Below are 23,153 nucleotides of genomic sequence, written 5' to 3' on the forward strand. Positions count from 1 at the left end.
TGCAGTGCTGCTGGCTGCTGCTAAAAATCAGAAAGCAGAGTCCTGGCTCCTCCTTTCACAGGGATGCTGAGTGTGCTAAAGTCTGCTTCAGCCTTCCTAAAAACACGGTGGGGGCAAAGGATGGCCCTGGACAGGAGCAGGGCAGGGACCGGAAGCGATGCTGTCGGGCTCAGAGCCGAGGCTCAGCCCCACTCTTGGGCCTCCACTTGGGGCTCACAGGGAGCCTCTCAGGAGACCACAGCAGGGGCACCACCTCCACCTCCTCCGGGCCCGCCTTGGGGTCTGGGAGCCAACTCGAGATGGTGCAGCACCAGGGACGAGGGCCAGACACTGGAGGGCTAGCCCAGGGCAGCCTGCAGCCGTGTGCAGCTGTCCTGGCCTCACGGTCAGGGGCCGCCATCAAGGGACAAGAGACCAACAGGACGCCCGGCCGACGGCTGCTGGAGGAGGTGGGAGCTGGGATGAGAGAGGCTGCTGTACACACCCAGACGAGGAGGTTAAGATGTCAGCGGCAGCAGGGCACAGCGTGCACGCCAGTAACCCCAGTCCTCCGGAGGCTGAGGCAGGAGGATGCCCGGTTCGAGGCCAGCCCGAGCAACCTAGTAAGACCCTGTCTCAAAATAAGATAAGTACTGCCCGGGGATTTAGCTCAGTGGCGCCATGCTTGCCTTGAAAGCGAAAGGTTCTGAGTTCCATCCCCGGTACAAAAAGAAAAAGAAAAAAAGTTCTCACTCTGGCAGCACATATAATAAAATAAGGACTGGGGATGCAGCTTAGCACTTCCCGGGTTCAATGCCCAGCACTGCAAAGCAAAACTAAAAGGTATTCACAAGAAGCTGGACCTCTCATGAGGAGAGCAGAGACCAGACAATCAGGAAATCAGAAATGGGGCCCAACCTGCTGAGCCACGCCAGGAAACCTGAGCTGCTTAGCTACAGCAGACGGCTCAGCCACCCTGCACACACCCACTCCCACCCAGCTCAGGGCTACCCAGGAGACAGCAAGCACAAGGGACAGGAATTTTCACCCTGCTGTGTACAGGAGCCCTTAAAAATGATGATGCTAAAAATCTATCTTATGCCGGTCGTGGTGTTGCACACCTGTAATCCCAGCACTCAGAAGGTTGAGGCAGGAAGATCACCATGAGTTTGGGGCCAGCCTGAATGACATAGCAAGACCCTGTCTCAAAAAAATGCCTCCCTCAAAGAGAAAGAAAGTCTATGTTACACAACTTACAAAGCTCTGCAGTCAAACAGCATGCAACGTCTCCTGACGCTTGGTCGAGACCCGTGCTCTCTCGGTCATCACTGGCATTACTGACTAGAAGTTTCTTTACAGGGCTTTCCTACCTTGAGACTATAAAGCAGACAATTTCAGTCTCCTTGACAGCCCGGCAGTGATGCCTGTACGCAGTGCTGCGCCTGGCTCACTAGCGAAGGACACCCGCCTGTGTCTTAAGGCTCTGCAGCACCCTGGAGCTCGACTCACACCTGTGACGACCTGTGAGTCCAGCCAGCACTGTCCAACGCGGGCCACGTGAAGGACTCAGCTCGAACACGATTCGCCAACAGTAAAGAGGCTTTAAAACAGGACCAGTGTCAAGATAAGTACGGCAAGTTATTCTAAAAAATGAAAATGTCAAGTCTGATCCCCGATACCAAAAAAAAAAAATGAAAATGAAATGTTTTAAACAAGAATTTTTCGTCCAAAATACTTTTTTGTTTGTTTGAAAAGGGGTCCTGCTAGGCAGCCCCGAGAGTCAGGCTCTTCCCCGGGAGGACATCACGTGGCAGGGCCACTCCCCGCAGGCCCCAGCGGCCTAAGCTCCTGTCACACGGGGACAATGTGGGGAGGCCGGGGCGAGGGGCTGGGATGTGGTAAACTCTGGGAGTGCTCTGTGCGAACTGCCCTGCTGTCACGGAAGAGACGGACCCTTCCCTGCCTTGCACTTGGCTCCAGCGTGGTTTTACGAAGCCCCTGCCTGATCTCGGCTGGGCGGCGTAACATGGGACACCACAACTCCCCTTCCAAATCAATCAGAACCGAGCCTCTCTGGACCTTACACGTAATATTTTAAGCTCGTAGTTGTTGTTAATGATCAATAAAATACTACAGGAGACTTTGTGGGAGCTGAGTGTTAAGTCCTGGCTCCTCCACTAAACCCTCAGCCAGATCCGCTCCACCATGAGCAAGCGGAAGCCAGGCCCCTCCTGTCTGCACCCGAGCCTCCCAGGAAGGGCACCACAGGCCTCAAACACATGGAAGGGGAGTGCGGAGAGCAGCTGGGAAGCAGGTGCCGTGGGACGCAACTGCACCAGTGCTGGGTGCTTATCTGCTACTTGGAGTGAGACTTTACAGAGACCTGGTCTGATAAAGTGGCTCCACAGGGGCGACACTGCAGACTCACTTCGCCCAGCAGCTTCTTCCTTAAATGACTCCAGCACCCGTCAGAATGACGGCAGCGGCCAACAAGCAGCAGCACCCACCTCCTTCGCACTCTTGATCTTGGTCAGGAACGTGTGGAGCTCCATAGTCTCTGCGAACAGGGCGCGGCACACGGCCCGATAGTGATTTGCTGCCTCCGACTTGGGCGGAAGATGAGCGGCACACATCTACAGAGGAGGAGAATGGAGTAACGGAAATGGTTATTATTTGGAGTTTCTGGTGACTTAAAAACAGACGCAGCCAGGCACTGGGCATGGTGGCGCATGTCTGTAATGCCAGCACCCTGGGAGGCTGAAGCAGGAGGATCTGAAGTTTAAGCCCAGCCTGGGGAACTCATGTAGCTCACTATGCACATCTGAAACCCCACCAGACACAGCAGTGTGTCTGTATCCTCATATCGGACAGCAGGGCAATTCGCATCGCCCCAGGCCCAGCGTACCAGACCATGAATAAAGTCTACAAAATTACACGGGAAAAGTTGTCCACTGAGAGACACGACAGCCAGGTGGGCTGACAGTAGTTTCCATGTGGAAGGGGCTGGACATGCACACAAGTGCAGAGGGGACAGGGGGACCAGCATCTGCTGAGGATGACAGCCTGGTGACTCGCCAGCCACCGCTGCCTGAGTGGCCACTCTGCCACCCACCGCGTGTGACAGCACATGTGTGAGCGCTCGCCCTGCCATGTGCTGCATGTGACATCCTGTGCATAGCAGAAGGCCATGTGACTGCGAATCACGGTGATGGGAACCTGGGGGACCTGGCCATGGCCAACGTCACCATGAGGCAGGAGATTGCCCCTGTCCTGCTGGGCTCCTGGTCTATGGGGACCTTGGGGCAGAGAGGGTGGGGTGGGGGCAGAAGGAGGGGCAGAGGGCGGGCCGCAGTGCAACCAAGCAGGATCTATAGCTCTGCTGTCCTCGGCTGGCACAGCCCGTGAAACCCCGGCCTCGTGAGGAGAGACGCACCTCACCGCGTGTAGAGCATGCAGAGCGCACAGCACCGCATCCCCATGAGCTCGCAGACGTGCAGACCCCAGCCAAGAGTAACAGTCTTCCTGCCGATCCTGCACCGCACCCCAGGCTGGGTTTACAGCTTTGCCCCTCAGGCAGGAGGTCCCCCAACCCCTTGTAACCATGGAGTCCTCTGCGCCACCCAGGAGTGGGTGGTTGTGCTCGGATGCGACGCGTCAGACATGCACTTGGCTTGAATTAATGCTCAAATTCCACATAAACCTGCAGTGGTGCAATTACTGAAAATACACATTTAGTTTTATTCTACACACTTCTATCAGCCAAAGTGTGAAGCTGCCCTGCGGTTTACCCTGTTCTGCATACTGGGGCTTGGGCTGTTTTCCTGTAGCGGGCGTCTCACGCGGCTGGACTCTTCCAGGACACGGTCTGACATGGCCTGGGTCTGGGTGGGAGCAGGCGACCTCCCCGGCTCAGAACAGCTGGCCGACTCCCAGGCGTGTGAGGAGCAGAGTTCTCTCAAGTATCCTTCGGGGCCCCGGGGAACACACCGCAGCTCCTGCTCGGCCACCGTGTCCAGAAAGCACTTTGGCGCAGCGCTGTCGTCCTCCTGCCCGCCTGGCTCCCATCCTGGGTCGGGCGAAAGGCAGCGCCCAGCAAAGGCTTCCGAAAGCCCCGGCTGCGGCTCGTGGCAGGAGACCGGTCTGCACCCGCACACGCAGCGCACGCACATGTGCCGCTCACACCCAAAGCTCCTGAGCAAGGTTTACGTACCCCACTGACCCCAGAGCGCATGGACGGCTGTGAGCTGTAACCCTGGCAACACTGCCAAGGGGTAACCGGACCCAAAACAACAGTGCCAGCCATGGAGCCCGGGGCCTCTGCACCGGGCTACATCCCTAGCTCTTGGTTCTTAACCTTGAGACAGGGCCTCACTAGGTCTCTAGATGGCTCAAGCTGGGCTTGCACTTGTGACCCTCCTGTCTCAGCCTCTCAGAGTGCCCAGCATGACACGATCTTATATATGAAAAAAAATCCAAAGGAGCACCAACAACTACTAACACTAACAAGCGATTTTCTACAAAGTTAATAACTCCTGTACACAACCACAGAACATCTTTGCCAAAAAACACTCGTTACCTTTAATAGTTGCTGTGTTCCTTTGAATTTTTTAATATATAAGATCATAGCTGGGATTTTTCTTTTCTCTTCCTTCCTTCCCTCCCTCCCTCTTTTCTTTTTTTCTGTCTGTCTGTCTTTCTTTCTTTTGAGACACGGTCTCACTATGCAGTTCAGGCTGGCCTTGAACTATGCAGCCAGGCTGGCCTCAAACTTGTGGCAATCCTCCTGCCTCAGCCTCCCAAGTACTGGGATTACAGGCATGCATCACCACACTGGGCTAATCAGAGCACTGTTAATCTAGATTTTCTGTTCTGTCTTGTTTTCACTTTCTCTTTTCTTTAAGAAATTGGGTGGTTTGTGAGAAACTACAGGGGAGTGCAGGTCAGTCACTGACAGGGACTGAAATGACTGGTTAGGTGCTCATACAAAGCTGCCAAAGCGAAGCGCAGCACACTGTGTCTCCAACATGCACGAATGACAGTGTGAAGCGAGTTGGGAGCAGGGGCTGCTGGCTGCAGCTGCGGGGCCGTTGCGCACAAGTCTATGTCTGCGGTGTCCCCGGCGCGGCTCCATCCCAAGCTGGGTCTCACGGCTCCAAGGCAGCGCTGCCCGTGCCCCACACGGAGGCCCTCAGAGCCTGCAGGCCCCATGTCACAACCAGCCAGGCCGCCAACCGCTCGGGACCTGAACACTGCCACTTCTCAGGCCCTGCCACTTCACTGACCAGGAAGTTTTACAGAGAAAGCTGTCCTAGACGTACGGTCATCCCGACACCCTCCCATGGAAAGGCAGGACAAACATCCTTTCCGCTGAGTTGAGACCTTTCAGAACCTCTCCACAGCTGGCTGAGTCTCTGTCACCTGTGCACTCGCATGCCAATGCGACAGGCTGCCCGTGAGGTGCAGTGGCTCAGCTCCGCATCCTCCACCTCCATCCCACCGCCTTAGTCCAGGAATGGCTGGCACCTGCCCCTCCACACACCTCTGCTCGCCTCTTCCTTCCGTCTTCCTAACGCTGACAGAATGAACTTCGGCGGGGATTTATTCATGGGTATCAAAATCATTTTAAGTGTGATTTTTCTTAGGCTCAGTCAAAAAATGGGCAACTGAAATGAACAGACACTTCTGAGAAGTAGCAGCCAAGTGGCCTACACACCTGGAGAAATGCTTGACATGCCTGGTCATCCACCAAGAAACACGAAAAGACTGAGACTCCACCTCACTCCAGCCAGGCATCACCGAGAAATCAAATAACAAGTGCTGGTGAGGCTGCAGGGAAAAAGAAGCCTTCCCCACTGCTGGTGGAAGTGTGCAGCAGTACATGCACTATGGTAATCAGGAATGAGGTGCCTCAAAACACTAAAACTAGAGATTCCATTTGACTCAGCTAGGGTATCTTCCCCCAAAGAGTTAAGGACATCACACTGCAGTGATCCATGCACACCCATGTTTACAGCAACTCACAGTAGCTAAATCTTGGAAGTGGCCTGTATGTCCTTCAACAGATGGATAAAGAAAATATGGTGTTTATACAATAATGGAGTGCTATTCTGCCACAAAGAAGGATAAACTTGGGCCGGGGATTTAGCTCAGTGGTTCTGCCACCTGCCTCGCAAGTACAAGGTCCCGAGTCCGATCCCCAGTACAAAAAAAAGGATAAACCTGAGTCATTTGTAGGAAAATGGATGCACCTTGAGACCATAATGTTAAGTGAGATAAACCGGACATGTGAGCTTAAGTATCACATGGGTTCTCTTGTATGAGAAACCCAAAGTGTAAATACAGAAACATAAAAGACCGTAGGAAATAGGAAGACAGGTCCTTCTCAAACGGGAAGGGGATGAAGACATGAAGTGAGGAAGAAAGGGATGAAAGGGATGGAGATGTGCTGTGCACACGCACCAGCTCCCAGGGTGAGTGTCACCACTGTGTGCTGCAAACATGGACTCAGAGAACAAAAATCGAAAGGAATTAATAACCATGAAAAAGAAGACACATCTTGGGTACCAGAGGGTGCTGCTACAAGGATGCACGGGGCACTCCGCCGTGATCTCCTGACCCTCAGACCGCTGAGCAGTCTCCCAGCTCTCCCCATCCGTCCCGACATTCGCTTCTTCATGAGAAGAAAAAGGATGAGTGAACAAAGGAAATGGAAAGAACAACAGCACAGGAGTGATCTTCTTTGGGTATTTCTTGGAAAGACCCTTGCTTAGTGACAGGTGCCCCTCAGGAAACAGACTGAGGAAGACATCTGGACACCAGGCTCTTGCAGTGCAGGGCCGGAGCCCAGGCCTCCTGCAGGAGGAAGGCCAGCCCCGGGCCCTGCACACCCCGCAGGCATCCCATTCTTCATTCAGGGATGCGCAGGTCCAGGTCAGACCTAAACCTGTGCCTGTAACTTATCCCGACACTGGAACGAGTCTTAATATGCCTAACCTGTGAGTCCACACCGCTTCTCGGTGCTGCAGCTAAGAGAAGGGCAGGGACTGCGTGCGCTTCGACAGGCTACAGTGGCCCTGCTCACAGGCATCTGGAAACAAACTGCCTGGCACTCTGAACACCCGCTGTTTGTGTTACTCAGACTGAGTTTCATGTTCCCTCTTCTGCTGTAAGAAAGCAGCTACGACGCTTCAGATCATTCTTGTGATCTCTTCCAACAAAGGAGTCGATTTACGCACTGACATTCTGGACCCAGTAACCAAACCAGAAGCGCACACACGGCTCCCTGTGCCACGAGTAATGGGTTTTATATTTTAAAATTCCAGTGTCCTTGTTAAATGTCTCAGCAGTTATTTTCCTTCTCATCTACCTAGAAGGAACATGCAGAACATATTGTCACAGATGTGGGAAATTTTATAGGCCAGTTCTGATTAGCATAGAAACAAAGAAATAAGAGGTGAGGTTATGATAAATGAGGCCAAATAAAATCGCTAAAAGTGGAGTTGAAGCTGGCAGATTTCCTCCAATCTGTAAGACCTGTCTTGTTAATAAGCACCTTAGTTTTTTAAAAAAAGTTATTTAGTTTTCTTAAGCACTTTCTTAATGTGTTTTTCATAGGATGAAGGCAATAAGTTAGGGCAAATATAACAGCTCAAATAAAAAAATAATAAAAGGTGTCCACTCAAACGGGACTTCGGAGACCCCACCCACTCCACCTCTTCTCTCCGATGAGAGGGGGAGGAGACCTCCACCTCCCCCTAACCTCCCCTAACGTCCGGGTCTCTAGAATGGCAGGGCATGTGGGTCTTTGGACCTCTCGGTGAGCCTGGCTTTATTCGCGTGTTCTTCCTTTACAGATGATTCCGCCTTCTCCTGCTGCACATGACCAGAGGGCGTCTGCGTGGTTTGTGTCCCAAACACAAGCACAGTGCTCCTCACTGCCCTGCACCGGCTGCTGCACCCTCCTGCCCTAGGGAGAGAGCAGGCGGCTCATCTTTCTGGGTCAGGCTCATTCCATCTCACACAATGTCCTCCCCAGTGTATATTTTTAAAAAATAAAACTTAACATCTAGGAAACACGAAATGCATAGAGCAGGAAACTTCAGTCCATATGTACGGGGTATTTTACCTGTGTGGTTAATGACAGTGCTGCTATGTGAGGAACCGAAGCCCGAGCTGCATGTTCTGAGACTTGCCACCTGCAGTCCCAGGGTCCCTCTCTGGCTCCCAGAGCTCCTGTCTCTGGAGCTTCAGAAGAAGCCGGCGGGAGGGTGGTGGCGAGGTCAGGACAGCCAGTGAGCGTCCGCGAGTCAGCATGTGCTCTCTGTGGGGTCAGGTTGGCCTCATCTCTGTCCTCTGCACACTGAGCCCCGAGGAGCCCACACGTATGCGGCTTTTCTGGGGCCAGAACGCAGGGCTCCTGCAGGCTGAGCCCACGCTGTGACACCCCGGAGTCCACACACAGCAGGATTTAGCCAGGAGAAGCCCTAAGCCCAGGCTGGGCTTCCCGTGCACACGAGCCCTGGGGAAGCAGCGTCACCTTCGCCGCCAGCCCCAGACTCAAGAGGCCTCATGTGACACATTGGTCCCGGAGCCAGTAACCCCACTGGACAGAGGGGCACACGCCGGAGGGAGTCACGAGGCAGCCGCAGAGGCTGGGAGGGTCTGCACCAAATGCCCAACCACCATACCATATTTTCTTTATACTGGGTTTTTGTTTTGTTGTTTTGTTGGTACTGGGATCGAGCGCAGGGCCTATGCACTGAGCCACACCCCAGACCTTTCAGAACTCTGAGACAGGGTCTCGCTAAGCCGCCCCAGCTGGGCTCCAACTTGCCACCCTCCTGCTTCAGCCTCCCCAAGTGCTGTGCGTACCTTCATGACATCGCGGTAGGAGCAGATGGCCCCGGGCCGCCGCTGGGCCTCCTGCTCACTCTCACCCTCCTCATGGCTGCCATCGGCCTCGGCTGTGTTGGCCATGAGGTCGATGAGCTGCTCCAGTGGCAGGCTCAGCTCCCGCTCCTCGCTCTCCTTCAGGCCATAGTCCAGGGCCTTGTAGATGATGATGCCCAGGGACTCGATCACCTGCAACACAGAGAAGTCAGTGCCACTACCAGCCCCAGGGGAACCTGCCCTGCCCCAGCGCCAAGAGGAACTACACAGAGAAGAGGTCAGCAGTCTGCACTACACACACCAAACACCACAAACGGCAATGTCTGTGGTTTCCTCTGAGCACATACAACTCAACCTGCAAGCCCTTTTTATATTTTCTTAGATTTACACAAAATATTAACCTGAATATTCTTTCAGCTGGGTGTGGTGGTGCACCCTGGAATTCCTACTACCTGGGAGGCTGAGGCAGGAGGACTGCAAACTGAAGCCCACCCTGGGCAACTGAGTGAGACTCTGTCTCAAAATAAAAAGGTAAAAAGGCCCTGGGGTCCATCCCCAGCACCAGAAAGAAAAGCAATATTCTCCATTCATATAAAATACTAAGTAGGCTGATTTTCCAAATTTCCCCCAAATGGTTCTGAGACAGGGGGCTGAGGATGTGGCTCAGAGTGGTGCACAGCCGGGTTCCTTCCCTGCTCGACACAAACAAAAGGCCCAACACCGAGGGCAGATGGAGCCATCTCAGAGCTCCCGGGTCCCTCCCAGGACGAGCACACAGGGGGCTTCCCGGGGCGCAGTGATAACCCCGCCCCAACCACAAGGAAGTGACCCAACTCAGCAGCACCTCTTTTCCCGCTCAGCACAGCCGGGCAACTTTATCTGACCACGACGACAGCTCTTTCTCCTCCCTCCCAGGGCTCCAACAGACAAACTGAGGCTCGGGACGACAGAAGAGCAACATCAGCAGAGATGGAAAGCCCAGAAAGAGCCAAGGTCAAAGGCACCGTAACCTCGGAGCGGCTCGTTAGGGAAAGGATGAGGCAGGGAAACATCCAGGTTTTGTCTAGGGGACCCCCACAGCTGAAGCAAATGCCCGAGACTGGAGAAACAGTAACCCCAAGTTCCCAGAACTGAACAGACAGGCTGAGGGCCAAGGGCTTCGCCAGCCGGCCAGGGGGCAGTGTGGACGCTGGTGCCTTTCGGGGACAGCAAGGAAGACGCTCGAGGGGCCTAGAGCCAGAGAGGCCACCCAGCCACCCAGGCCGCCGTCCACACGAGAACAGCGCACGGCTCCCACTCTCCAGCCCGACCTGCAGATGGTCCTGCAGCTCGAGGGCACCGGGCAGCCTGCACTGGCACAGCCCTGGGTCGCAGGCTGGTGTGGCAGAGTCAGGCGGCCACACGGCAGAGGCCAGCACGCAGCTCTGGGAGTGACACACAGAGCAGAGCGGGGAGGCCCAGGCAGCGGAGGGTGGCTGTGAGCAACCTGCCAGACAGGGCTGTTGGGCCCGGCCGGGCCACGCCAGGCAGCCCAGCTGAGCTGAGGGAGAGGCCGGGGCCCAGGTCAGCCATGTGCCCAGCCTGGGCCCCTTGCTGCCCGGCGGCTCCCAGTCGCTCTAGCCAACCTCTCCTTCCCACGCTCTGGGCCGCGCCCTTGGGGTGGGGCGACCGGCACCTCAGGAGTGCGCGGCTTGGGCTCAGATCTCCACAGGGCTCGTGGCTTAGACCGGCCTCAAGGGCTGGTACAGCACGTGCTCACAAGTGCAGGCTGTGGGGCTGGTCCCAGTCATACCAATGGGAAAGAGTCTGCCTGGGGCTGCAGAGAAGATTCTGGACTTGGGCCTTTTTTTTGACACAGGGTCTCACTATGCAGCCCAGGCTGCCTCAAACTCACAGCACTCCTCCTGCCTCAGCCTCCCAAGTGCTGGGATCAGAGGTGTGCATCACCATGCCCAGCTGGACTTGGGACTTGTGAGGAATGCTGGAACAGGAGGACTCTGGGGACTTGGTGACAGAATAAATGTATTCTGCACTGTGAGACAGATGTGAAACTTGGGAGGCTAGAAGTCGGAAGCTACTGGGTGGACCTTAAATATCCTGCAAACTCCAGACAAGACTCGGTCCTCAGCCAGGCGCTGCTGGGAGGTGGTGGGACAAGGGCTGCAGGGGACTGGGGTGTGTCCTGGCTGCAGGACGAGCGGATCTGCTAAAGCTGTGCTGCCTGGCATGGCTCTCTCTCCCCTGTGCCACCAAAGGCCCTGGAGAGCTTGCTTACCAGGGACTGGGCCCGCCAGCACTGTGAGCTACCACGCACCTTTCTGTCTTCTTTGTGGGTTCACTACCTCACGTGTTACGACACCAAGCTGACTGAAGCATACACACTAGCAAAGAAGAAAGATCTAAAAGTCAATAGTTTGTTTCCACCTTAGGAAATCAGGGAAAAGGAGCAAATTAAATCCAGAGTAAGCAGAAGAAAAGAAAATAGTAAAGAGAGCAGAAATCAGTGAAACTGAAACAAGAAATCAATAGAGAAAATCAAGGAACTCAAAGGCTGGTTCTCTGAAAATGACTACAATCAACAGCCAGTAAAACTGAGAATTGCAAGAGGGCACAAATTAGCAGCATCAGAAACCAAGGACATCACAATACCCAGGATCCCCAGGCACTGAAGGGCACTCAACCACACCGTGCCCACCACTGCGGGCATCCGGAGAGATGGGTGAGTCCCTGAGAGGCAGAACCAGCCAATCCTCACAACAGAAGCAGGCGACCTGAGACAAGGTCAGCCTTCCCCCGAAGGAGCCGAGCCAAAGTTCCACCCAAGAGAAATCCTGAAGACAGCACCTCGCCACTCCACGGCCCTCTAAGAACAGAGGCAGAGGAGCACTCTGAACTCACTCTGAGGCCAGAAAGACACTAATGCAAAGAATGCGAGAAAACTGCAGCCCTATCTCTCATGAGCACCTATGGAAAATGCTCAACAGAAGACCAGCAAAGCACATCCAGTGCCACACAAATGGAACCACAGGCCACGCCATGTGGATTTATCCTGGGCATGCAAGAAATAACACTGGCCACAAATTACTTCCTGTCCATACAATCGAAAGAATCAACAAAAAACTCTTAGAATAGGGAATTATAGCAAGGTTATAAAACACAAGGTTAGTATCCCAAGCAAGGAACAAGTAAAACTGAAATTAGATATGCAATGCTCCTTACATTAGTGCCTCCAACATGAAACACTTTGGTACAAATCTACAACACACACAGCCTGCACAAGGAACCCTGCAAAACCCTGATGCGTGAGATCAAAGACTGCAGCAGGCGGCGCCTGGCCGTGGACAGGAAGACAACGTCGGTGCTTTCCGGCCTAACTACGGAGCTGGTGCAGTCCCGGACATTCGTGTGGAGGGGCAGAGCCTGGGAGGAGCCAACACAACCTCACTCTAGGCGCTGGCATCAGCAGAGGCGCCAGGCCCAGGAGTCTGACCCCACACGGGAGGCGGCTGCTCTGGGGGGACTGTCACAGCCCACGCCTCGGGGTCCAGGTAGCTTCCACATGACAGCGCTGGTACAGGTTCAGGGCAGCTGCGCCTCCACACGCCTTCCTGCTTGTCATCTGACCGCTCCCTCGAGCACTCTCACCTCCACGATGCCGCCTGCCACAGGCTGTCGCCACCGCGAGGAGAGGCTGCACCACACTAAGGACCCCAGAACTGGGAGCTGAATAAACTTCTTGGGCCCAGGTATTTTGTTACGACAGTGGAACAGGGAACCACATAGCCAGTGACGGCCAGGCATCCCCTGGGGAGGGACCTGCAGGACTGCTGGCAGTACCCCAGGCCCTGCACTCCATGGGCTCTCGGTCTTAGCGGCTCCAGTATGGGAAATGACCGTGGGCTTGTGACTTGACTTTTATGATCCACAGTGCACTTCCAATCACCTAAACTAGAACGCTCCTGCACACACGGACCGAGCAGGAATTTAGTCCGTTTCCTACCCTTGAGAGCCAGGCTGCTCCGACTGCTGCTCTGAGGTCACCATGCCTACCTTGCTCTGGCAGCTCGGTGTCACCCTCTGCCCCTGCCACCCTGAGATAGGCTGTTCCCACTGTGGTTAGGGTGCAGGCCCGGGACCAGTTCCCACCCTGTGTCTGGCCTCCACCCCAGAGCCGGCAGAGGTCTCAGAGATGCGGGGTCCTCACAGATCCACTGCCCAAGTCAGTGCCATGCGGCTGGTGGACCTTCCCCGGCTGGCCCAAAGCTGGGATGAGCCCAAGCCACCTTCCCACGCCACCTTCCTTCCCACCTGGTACCCCACACAGCACAGCACGCCCTCCACGCCTCCTCTGTCCTCAGGCTGCTTGTTCTGGCCTTCAGTGCTCTTCGCTTGTCTCCAGCCCATGGGGAGGCTCAGACCCAGCTCTTCACACAGTCTTGGGCCAAGCATAAGGCCAAACGCCAGAAACACTACTGAGGCACATGGGAGTCTGGACAGGTTGGCTCGCATGGATAGATACACTGATTTTAGAAGCTTGTGGTCTAAAACATGAGGGAACCATTAAGAAAACCCCAAAGAAATGCAGCATCAGAGCTAAACTTCCTCGAGTTGGCAGTCTTGGGGCAGCTGGGAAATCACTGTTCATGTCCTGGCCACTGGCACCAGGTCTGCTGGGTGTTTCCAGAGCCTCCGACACGCATGAATGTGAACGTGAACCCCAGCATCAGGTCTCAAAGTCACGGACTGGGTGCAGCACCCTGGACACTGGCTCCAGGGCCCAGCCAGGTGACAGGGCGGGAAAGAAGCCCCTGAGCAGTGCCATTTATTCCCCGCCCTCTGGCTCTCTCACCGTCAGTCACCTCGAGGGGTGCGGCTCCTGTCCCCACCTCACTGGGTCACAGCAGTGCCTGAACCAACGCCCAGGCACCGCTAGTTCCCCACCACGCAGCCATACCACGCCTCCGGGCACCACATTACTCCCGCCACCCAGCTCTCCCCAGGACGCTCCCTACAGGATCTGAGTCCGTGCACCTCTCCTGTGCTAAGAGGGAAAACAGCTTCAGGGTGGGGACCGAGCAGGACCCTGCTCAGTATCCGCACACCCAGTGCTCAGCTGCTCTGAGTCACAGGGACGACCTAACTGGGCAGCGCAACAGCTGCAATCGGGGCTGTCAGCCCGCTGCCACAGATAGCCACTGCTCCTGCCTTCGCCCCCACCCAGCTACAGATTTACCAACAACAAAAGCGGCTTCAACTCTTCCAGGCCCCGCCAACCAGGCCAGTGGGATCTCGGGAGCATGTCTGCCCTTAAGCATCACAACAGTCCTGCACAGCAGGTGTGGTCACCATTGTACACGAGAATGGATGCCAGGTGCAACAGTACTCACCTGGGTCTCAGCTACTGTGGAGGAGGCGGCAGGAGCATCCCTTGAGCCAGGAGTCCAAGGCCAGCCTGGGCAACATAACAAGAGCCCATTGGGAGGGAGGGAGGGAGAGAGAGAGAGAGCGAGCGAGAGGGAGAGAGGGAGGGGGGGCAGGCAGACAGACAGAACTAAGCTTGAAAGTAAGCCAACCAAACACATAAAGTCAGGCAGCTAACGAGTAAGAACACCAGGGCTCCAGCTTGCTTTGTCACTCACGGAATTCACACCCATTCCACCACATGACAGAACGGCACACCTGGACACCACCTGGCTTGCCAGCATCGGATCTGACCCGCACACAGTGTGGTCACAGGGAGACCCACAGGAGCGCTTTCCACGCCCACTCCGGGTCTGAGGTTTCTAGAGACCCACTGAGTCACTGACACTCTGGTCTAGAGTCAGCACAGCGGCCACGTCACCCCCACCACATGACACAGACCTTTCACGCTCAGCTTGTGAAAGATGATGCCTTTCAGGCCTAGTAAAGGATTTTACATTTATTTCAAATTTGCCCTACCCTGTTTTATCTTGACCAATCATTTCAGTTTAGTAAAAATCACTGAAAATCTGGAGTCTGACTGTCTGCCACTCCCAGACTTACGAAACCAGCAGATCTGGCTGGATCTTGAGTCTTCGGAAATCTCCCTGAAGTCCACGGGGCAGTCCTCGCTAGGAGCTGCAGAGCAGCAGGTCACACAGCCCCACCCTGCCCACCATGTAAGCATGGGGTAGCGTCTCGCTGCAACCCCTCAACATGCACATCTGGGAAGCCTTAGCTTCCGGAAGCACAATTCCTCCATCACCCAGCCAACATCCACCACGCACAGGCCCTTCACGCACTCTCAGTCCACGACACCAGCCTGGAGCAGATGCATGCAGTGGGCAACACGAAGGGGAGGGGCCAGGCCTGGGCCTGCGCAGCACGTGGAGAGGGCACCGTGCAGCGCCGATGGCCATGAGCAGCGGAGTGGAGCACACGGCGATGACGCTGGCAGGAGAGCAGGCGCTCTCCTTTTATTTTTTAAGACTGCAATGTTTTATGCATATTTAAACAGGAATAAAAAGAAAGTAGAGAGGAAAAAGTTGAAGACAACAGAAAGATGAGGGTCAAGTTATTGACAGGAATAGAGCGATTATTCCCTGACTTTAATAAATTAGATCTCCCCAACAGGTTAATGATTTCTCAAAAAAAAATTCCCTGAAATTTACTATGCCCTTTTTTGCAGTGCTAGGAATGGAGCCCGGGCCCAGCTTCGTGCACCTTGCTGTATGACGCGGTGAAGAGGCACAGTGGCGGGAGAATTAGTTACTCCTTCATTGACACCATTCACTGAGGACTTTTTGTGTCAGTGTATCATGGCTTCATCATGCTGTGCTGGGCACCACTGTCGCTCGTGGGTGTGGCTCGTGCGCCACCATCTCCCCACATTTCTGTCTGACAACTCAGCTTCTGCTCAGCCTGAGCCCCGGCTCCGTCCCTGCCACCTCCTGCCCCGACTGCCACCCAGTCCACTTGAGTCAACTCCCCAGACTTGGAGCAACCACACAGCAAGAACCCCTGCTGTGCCAAACGCAAGTCGCAGTGCATTTCACACTGAAATGCAAAGATGTTTTCCGACGATGCAAGAAAATCAGAAATGAGGGAATAGACACCGAGAGCATCTCAAATACTAAAGAGTCACACAGAGATACAGACCCTTGAGCCAAAAAAGAGACCACAAGGGAAACTGAAAAATAGTTCATGACAACAAAAGTATGACATATCCAAATGTGTAGGATTTGGCTAAAGCACTGCTTAAGAAAAATCCATAGCTTCAGATGAATGGACAAATTTCCTGAAAAACACAATTTATCCCAAGCTGGAAGAACCCAGTACTAAAGGTGGCAAACATCCCTGAGAGAAATTAAAGATGAAAGTCACCAGCAGCTGGCCTCATGTGGAGTTCCACCAGGACAGCCACACCTGCCACACTCCATGCAGGGGCAATACACCACTCAGACCCCTCTTGCTTCCTGACCCACAGCTCTGTACAAACCCCACTGCTGGGCCACAGACGCTCGTCCCTACAGGCACATGTGGCGCACGTGGGGAGCGTGAAGCTGGCCCGGCCACGTCGGGTGCATGCTAGCTTCAATCCCGCAGCACTGCACCTCCTGCACCGCTGTTCTGTCACCTGCAATCGTCGCAACGTGTGTCACCAAACTTTGCATGGCAGGTGTGCAGTCTTGGGGGCTGCAGTGGCCAGTGGGGTTCTCTGTGATGACACATACTTAAAAACTCATAAAAACAGGAGGACGGCACAACCCCAGGTATTTTCCGCGGGGATGCTCTTGCGGTCATTGGGGTTGACAAACATTTCCTACACAAGAAGTTAAAAAAAGGAATCAAAATTCACCAACATTAAAAACTGTGTTTCAGCTGGGTGTGGTGGCCCCTGCCTGTGATCTCAGCACTCAGGAGGCTGAGGCAGGAGGATTGCTGCACGTTTGAGGGCAGCCTGGGCTACATAATGAGTTCAAAGCCGGACTGAACTGCATAGCAAGATCCTGTCTCAAACAAACAAAAACAAGTGTGCTTCAAAAGAAAATAATAAAGTGAAAAGGCAAGTCACATGATGAGCATGATTTTGTTGTTGTTGTTGTTGTTTTCTTTTTTTTTTTGGTACCAGGGATTAAACTTGGGACCTTGTGCTTGCGAGGCAGGCGGCGGAACCACTGAGCTAAATCCCCAGCCCCAATGATGTATATTTTATATCTAACAAAAAACTTCAATCTGAAATATGATTTTTAAAACTTGTAACTCAAAGGGCCAGGGATTTATCTCAGTGGCTTGGGAACCTGCCTGGTTGTCGGGAGCAATGCTACATAATTTTAGGGAAAAATCATTTGGTTAGCCTAGTTCTCCTGCCTACAGCCCAGCTATGGAATTCTGAGACATAACTCCATTTTGGCCTCCAGTCACAGCTGGGACCTCAGTGATCCGGTGATGCTGTGATGCTCCAGGACAAGAAACATCCTGGGAGCTGAGAACATCCTGGGAGGAGCAAACATCTACTCGGTTCCTCCTTGTTCTTGGATTGTTACATCTTGTTTACCTGGATGTACTGAACTCTCTGCGAGTCATTTGTTACACTTGTTTCTCCCAATGTACTGAATAAAAGGTGCCGGTAAGCTTGGGGCTTTTGTCTTTGCCGCCCAGAGCAGCACTGATCAGACCCAAAGCTCAGCTTCTTCTCAGTCTCATTTTTCTACCTTTCCTGTAATTTGCCTTGTGCTGCCGGGGCTCACAGGAGACCAGGACTCACTGCAGAGGTTCTGGTAACGTCCCCTTTCCCTGTTTCCTACACCTGGAAAGTGTGAGGTCCTGAGTTCGATCTCCAGTACATAACCTAATAAAAGTGTAATACAACTACACTGTTAATGCTTGGTGGTTCCTTATAAAAGCCAAACCTACTTTACCTTATGACCTACAATTATATTCTTATTTACCCAAGAAAAAGGAAGTTGATGTCTTCAAGATTCACACCTAAGTGCTCTTGGCAGCTTCTTCCCCAACCCTAGACAGCCCAACTACCCCACAGCAGACACAGGGGCAGTTCCCACAGCACTGCCCGGGGACGCCGGCCGGTCATCAGAAAGGGCAGCGGCAGCACACACAGCACCACGAGGTCTCGGAGTGCTGAGCAGAAGCTCGCACACACAGGAGGTCCCCAGACTGCAGCACCCGAGACGGGGGAGGGGACTGGCCACTTTCCAGAATCATGACCTGACTGGGACAGCGCTCACAGGAACACACAAACTTGCTAAAACTCACCAAATTCTGGGGGGTAATGCGAGGGTTTAACCCCAGGTTTCACATGCTAAGCAAGCACTCACCACCGAGCTAGACCCCAGCCCTTTTTGGTTTTATTTGAGACAGGGTCTCCCCTTAATTATCCTGGCTGAGCTTCAAGCTGAAATTCTTTTGCCTCAGCCTCGTGAGTACCTGGAATTACACGTGTAAGCCACAATGCCTGACTCTAAAATTTAAACATCTAAGTTATTGGCATTTCATTATATTTGCATTATACCTCAAGGTTGTTTGTGTCTAATAACTGAGCGACTTATTTCCACTGTGAAGAGAATGCTGAGCCAGGCACGCTGAGCCAGGGCTCAACGCACGTGGGGCATGACCCCAGCCAGTCACAAGGTCACAGCCACCCAGCCTGGACACCGGACTGGGCACAGCAGCAGAAAGTGCAGAGCTGGGGCACCACAGAAAATACACAGGCCAAGCCGGGTGCAGTTCTGCTGCTGGGATGACCACAGCCAGGTGAGGAGGAGCTGGAAGCAGCTGGGATGCTTCTGGCCAGCAGGGCTCAGAGCGGACGATGCCTCTGGAGGAGCACGAAGAAGAAGCCACAGCACAGCCAGCCGCCCAAGGAGCCTCACTGTCATCAGGGGAACTCACCTGGCCTGCTTTGCAGGAACATTTAATTTTGGAACTGGTTCTCCTTGAATTAAAAAAACAATCAGGCTTTAAGGACTTTCAGGAGAAGGAAAAAAACCACATCAAAGACGATCCAACCTGAACAAAGGTAAGAATAAGATATGGATTTCCCACCTTGAGAGGGAAACATTCACACACCGTGTCCTGACTGGGGATAAACCTACCGAGAAAGGACCAGGCTCCGGCTGCAGTGGAACTCTGGTACTTGTTCACAACAAGGACGAACCTTCCACACCTCATGTGAAGTGGAAGAAGTCACACAGAAAGCCAGCCATGACGACTGCCACTTCATGGAACAAGGCCAAGGTGGGAACCCCAAGGGAGGCGGGCAGAGGGCAGGGCTCCTCCCCATGGGAGAAGCCGCAGGTCAGGAGGCCGAGGCAAGGCCGCCGAGCACCACAGAGAGCTGGCAGCCCTGGATCCCACACCTACAGTGGCCGGGACAGTGATGACACCTGCTTGACACAATGAAGAACTCAGCCCTTCCGATTTCTTAGGTGTTGTACCACCGCTTGGCAACATAGCCAGGCCCAGGTTCCTCTTGTACAGGGTCACTGAAGTGTCCAAGAAAAACACAGGCCTGGCATCGGCTCCTCCTGTGGAACCCAACACATGGTGGCCCTGTGTGCAGAGCCCAGGGAACTGCCAGGCCTCAGACATTGCCCATCACGCCCGGACACCATCCTTCATGACCTGTCAAGTGCCTGTCATGGCCCCTACCCACCTGGCCACAGCCTAGTCTCGGAGGACCCTCTTCTCTCAGTCCCACCCCCTCATTTTCCTCCTGGCCAGCTCCTCACTGTGCCAAGGGAGGTGAGTCCCATGGAGTGGGCCCTGTGGACATAGGAGGGGACATGGAGCCAGACACAGGACATGACAGCTGAAACCACTGCCTGGAAGAGGCGCTGGGCATGGACACCGCTGGCCTGGCAGGAAGGTGAGGGCAGAGAAGAGAGCGGGAGAGAGATAAGCAGCCCCCAAGAGGAGCAGGACAGCGAGCAGGAGCTGCAGCCCACAACCCTGGATGGGGCCGCGTAAGGGGCCTCCATGTTCTCTTCTTTCCCGCCAGAGGACACATGGCAAGGCCTTCTTCCGTGGCCACCACTGCTGTCCCTTCGTCCCAGCACGGCTGCTACTGATCTGGTCAGAGGAGGAGACACCAAGCTGGCCGCACCATGCATCTGAAAACCAGCAGGAGAAATGAAGGCCCAGGGTATGGGCAGTGAGCCACTGGGAACAGATCAAACTGAGCACCTGGCACCAATGCCAATGGTCACCTGGGTCCAGAACACAAGTGCAGTGACTGCATTTAATGACCCCGAGAGGGAAGGTCCACAAGACAAGTTAAGTCTTCGCTTTCTCAATAAAACCCACTTAAAACTAGATTGAATATGTTTATTTTCATTTTAACAAGGTCATTTCCTGAGGTTTTATGTAACTAATCTTGTCAAGAGCAAAACACAGCAATGCAGGCCCGACGACGGCACTGAGTGGGAATGGGGCCAGAGGCAGATGTCGCAGGTGCTGCTTCCTGGCGGTCACCAGTGAAGCAGGTGATCTTGAAGAGAACGACCTTGAAGCGCCAGCTTCCAACCCACACACTCCTCTCCTCCCGAGGACCCTGACTGCACACAGCAGCACACACCAGCTCGGCTAGAGCCGTAAGCCCCAAGGAGACGAACGAGCAAGTGCTGGGCCCCGGGCAGAGGAAAGGCGATGCCTCAGGCGAGTGAGGACCCAGGGGAGAAGAGCCCAGCCACTGCTCCTCACCGCCAAGTCTCAGCCACCGAGGAAACCGGATGCGCCAGGAGACAGATGATATGGGGGATCCCGGGAGGCTCAGAGAAAGGCTCTCCTGCACCTCGTCTGCCATTCCAGTATGTTACACTGTAAAGTAATAAAATACAATACAGCAATGGCTCAAATCTATCAACCGGGGAGTTGAATTCAGTGTGGTATAGCCGTGCAGTAGAGCACTATTTATCCATAAAAAGGAGACAGAACCAACACGTGCTACAAGACACATGAACACTGAAAAGAATTAAACTAAGTCAAGAAGCCCGCCACGACCATATGTTACAAAATGTCTACAGTTGGCCAATCTACAGACAGAATGGAGAATACTGGCTGCCTAAAACCGGGGTGCTGGGGCTAAGTGGGGAATGACTACTGACAAGGGTAAGAACCCTTCTGGGGTGAAGAGACCGTCCCAAAATTTAACTGTGTGTGCTCTGCAAACGCACCAACAGCCACTGAAGGCACAGTTTCAATGGGTAAACTGTCTGACACATAAACTGCATCTCAATACAGATGCAAAACAAAACCCATCTCTGTGCCCCCAGCTACATCCATGGCAGCAGCTTCAGCGTCCTAGAGCACAGTGGCATCCCACACAACAGGAAGTGGAGTATGTGCATGTCCTAATCCACCGACAGGATTACGGTTAGTATGTACTGCAAACATATACTTTAAAAAATGGAAAATGGCTAAGAACCACAGCACAGGATGTCTAGAACTGCAGCTTGCAGCACAGATGGGATGAGCAGATCCCTGTGGGTTCCCACGTCTCCCCTCACACACACCGTCAGGCCACAGAGACCCAGGCAAGAGCTCCTCCCTAACCCAGGAGCACCGTTCTCTCCAAAACCCTCGTCTTGGCCACTGCTGCGCCTTTACAGGCAGGTGACCCAACAAAAAACACACAAAGTGGAAGTAAGATTTAACTACAAGCAGTTGATGAGGCTGAAGTCTACAGCTCCTTCATGGATGTTTATGTGAGCAGAAAGCCCTTCCACAGCTAGTCCACCGCCTCTGGCCCAGCAGGAGCAGCACACAGGTGGGCAGAGGTCTTGTGCTGTCTAACATCCGTGGCTCCAGGTCCTCGCAGCAGGGTCACGGAGACGCCCCACTGACGCCACAGCACGTCCGGGGCACCAGCACGCTGCACGCATCTCACTCTACAATTCTCCCAGCAGCCCCGTCGGGCGGCTGCGCCTCTCACCCTCTCTCCTGGGTGGGATGGGGCTCAGAGGGAGAGTGGCATGGAGGAGGAAGGAGGGGAAGCAAGGCACGGAGAGCCACCTGCTCAGTCAGCCCCTGAACAGGTAGAGCCCTGAAGAGTGCGAAGTCCTGAGTCCGGAGAGTAGGAGTGCTTGTCACATACAAAACACGCTGTTTTTAAAGCATCTGTAGAATTTACTCAGCATAACCAGAGGCACTGTCTTCATGCTGTCGCACAGACAAACACAGCTGGAGCACAGTGTCCTTATTTAGCCCAAGTGCATTCCTTCTGAGCCTCATTCCTGTCCTCATACGCCACAGCCCATCATTTAAATAATGGATATTTTCGAGGCTAATTCCTTTGTTGACTTTCTCAATGTCTTCTGCAGACATCTTCATGATTCCAACACATAAAGCATGCTGTTTTCCTTCTGCCATGATTGCAGCAACTGCAGCAGGATAAAGCTTAGCTCCTGGAGAAGTTAAGCTAGGACACATGATATCTGCTCCACTGAGTACAAATTTGATGGCTCCTTTATCAACCTGCTGGTGTGGCAGGATAAAAGGATATTTGTGAAATAACCTTAGAGTTGGATAAAACAGCCCTTCTCTTTGTCTAAAAAATTGTAATTCTCCATTTACTGGAAGTACTCAAGAGTTCACCGAGAGCCATAAAGCGTGGCTTTCTTACCTTCCTGATAACGACAACAGCTGACTGTCAGTGCCGGCCGTCCTCGTGTAAGGATATCTGCTGGACCTTTGCTAATACAAAATACAATTCTGACAGGTGGTGTGAAGGAGGTGGAAAGTGCTGGGCTCTTCCAATCCTCCCTCTTCGCGCTCTGAGCTCTCAAGGAAAAGCTCAGCCTCTGGCTCCCGGTCTGTAATGAGGCCGGCCAGGGCATTCTGAAGTCACTTCCAACTCTGCTCAAAGTGCCACCTACACAGCAGAACTGCGAGATAGCCAGGGAAGTTGGCAGCTGGGGGCGTCTCAGCTGACACGGGGCAGGGGGCTCCGAGAGAGAGAGAGCCAGGGTCCCCGCCAGGCTCCCACTCAGAGGCCACAGGGAGGGCGGGACCGCCTGGCTCCAGCCCCCAGGGACCTGGTGCTTGACCCTCCCGGCTCTGAGCCAGGCTCCAGGAGCCAGGAGCCAGCTGTGAGTGGATGGCGCGCTCCCCACGTGAGTGCTCTGAAGTCGGGGACTCGAGCACTCAAGCGGAATCGCGTGGACAGCATTTGCCTGCAACAACACAGGCCGCACCGTCACCCCACGCACACGGCCCGGCTCTCGGTGCACTCACTGGGATGCACGGTCTCGGCCGCACCACTGCAGCCTTCGTCTCTGCTGCTCCCGCAAGCCCCGCAGGGCCGG

The 23,153-nt window shown here is 54.1% G+C and overlaps 1 protein-coding gene across 5 annotated transcripts in view; it reads right to left on the bottom strand.

The window, feature by feature from the left end:
* Spire1 (spire type actin nucleation factor 1) overlaps positions 1-23,153 on the bottom strand; it is a 103,583-nt gene that overhangs the window by 42,001 nt on the left and 38,429 nt on the right. For all 5 annotated transcript variants that reach the window (XM_021265277.2, XM_021265275.2, XM_021265274.2 and 2 more), the window contains exons 3-4: positions 8,851-9,060; positions 2,487-2,612 (exon numbers count right to left, since the gene is read on the bottom strand). In XM_021265277.2, coding sequence (XP_021120936.2) covers positions 2,487-2,612; positions 8,851-9,060 — 336 coding nt within the window. The remainder of the gene's footprint in view (positions 1-2,486; positions 2,613-8,850; positions 9,061-23,153) is intronic.

Source organism: Heterocephalus glaber, unplaced genomic scaffold (assembly GCF_053883595.1).
Source record: "Heterocephalus glaber isolate CG9 unplaced genomic scaffold, H.glaber_assembly_v1.0 deba00000331, whole genome shotgun sequence".
In the NCBI taxonomy this organism is placed as follows: Eukaryota; Metazoa; Chordata; class Mammalia; order Rodentia; family Bathyergidae; genus Heterocephalus; species Heterocephalus glaber.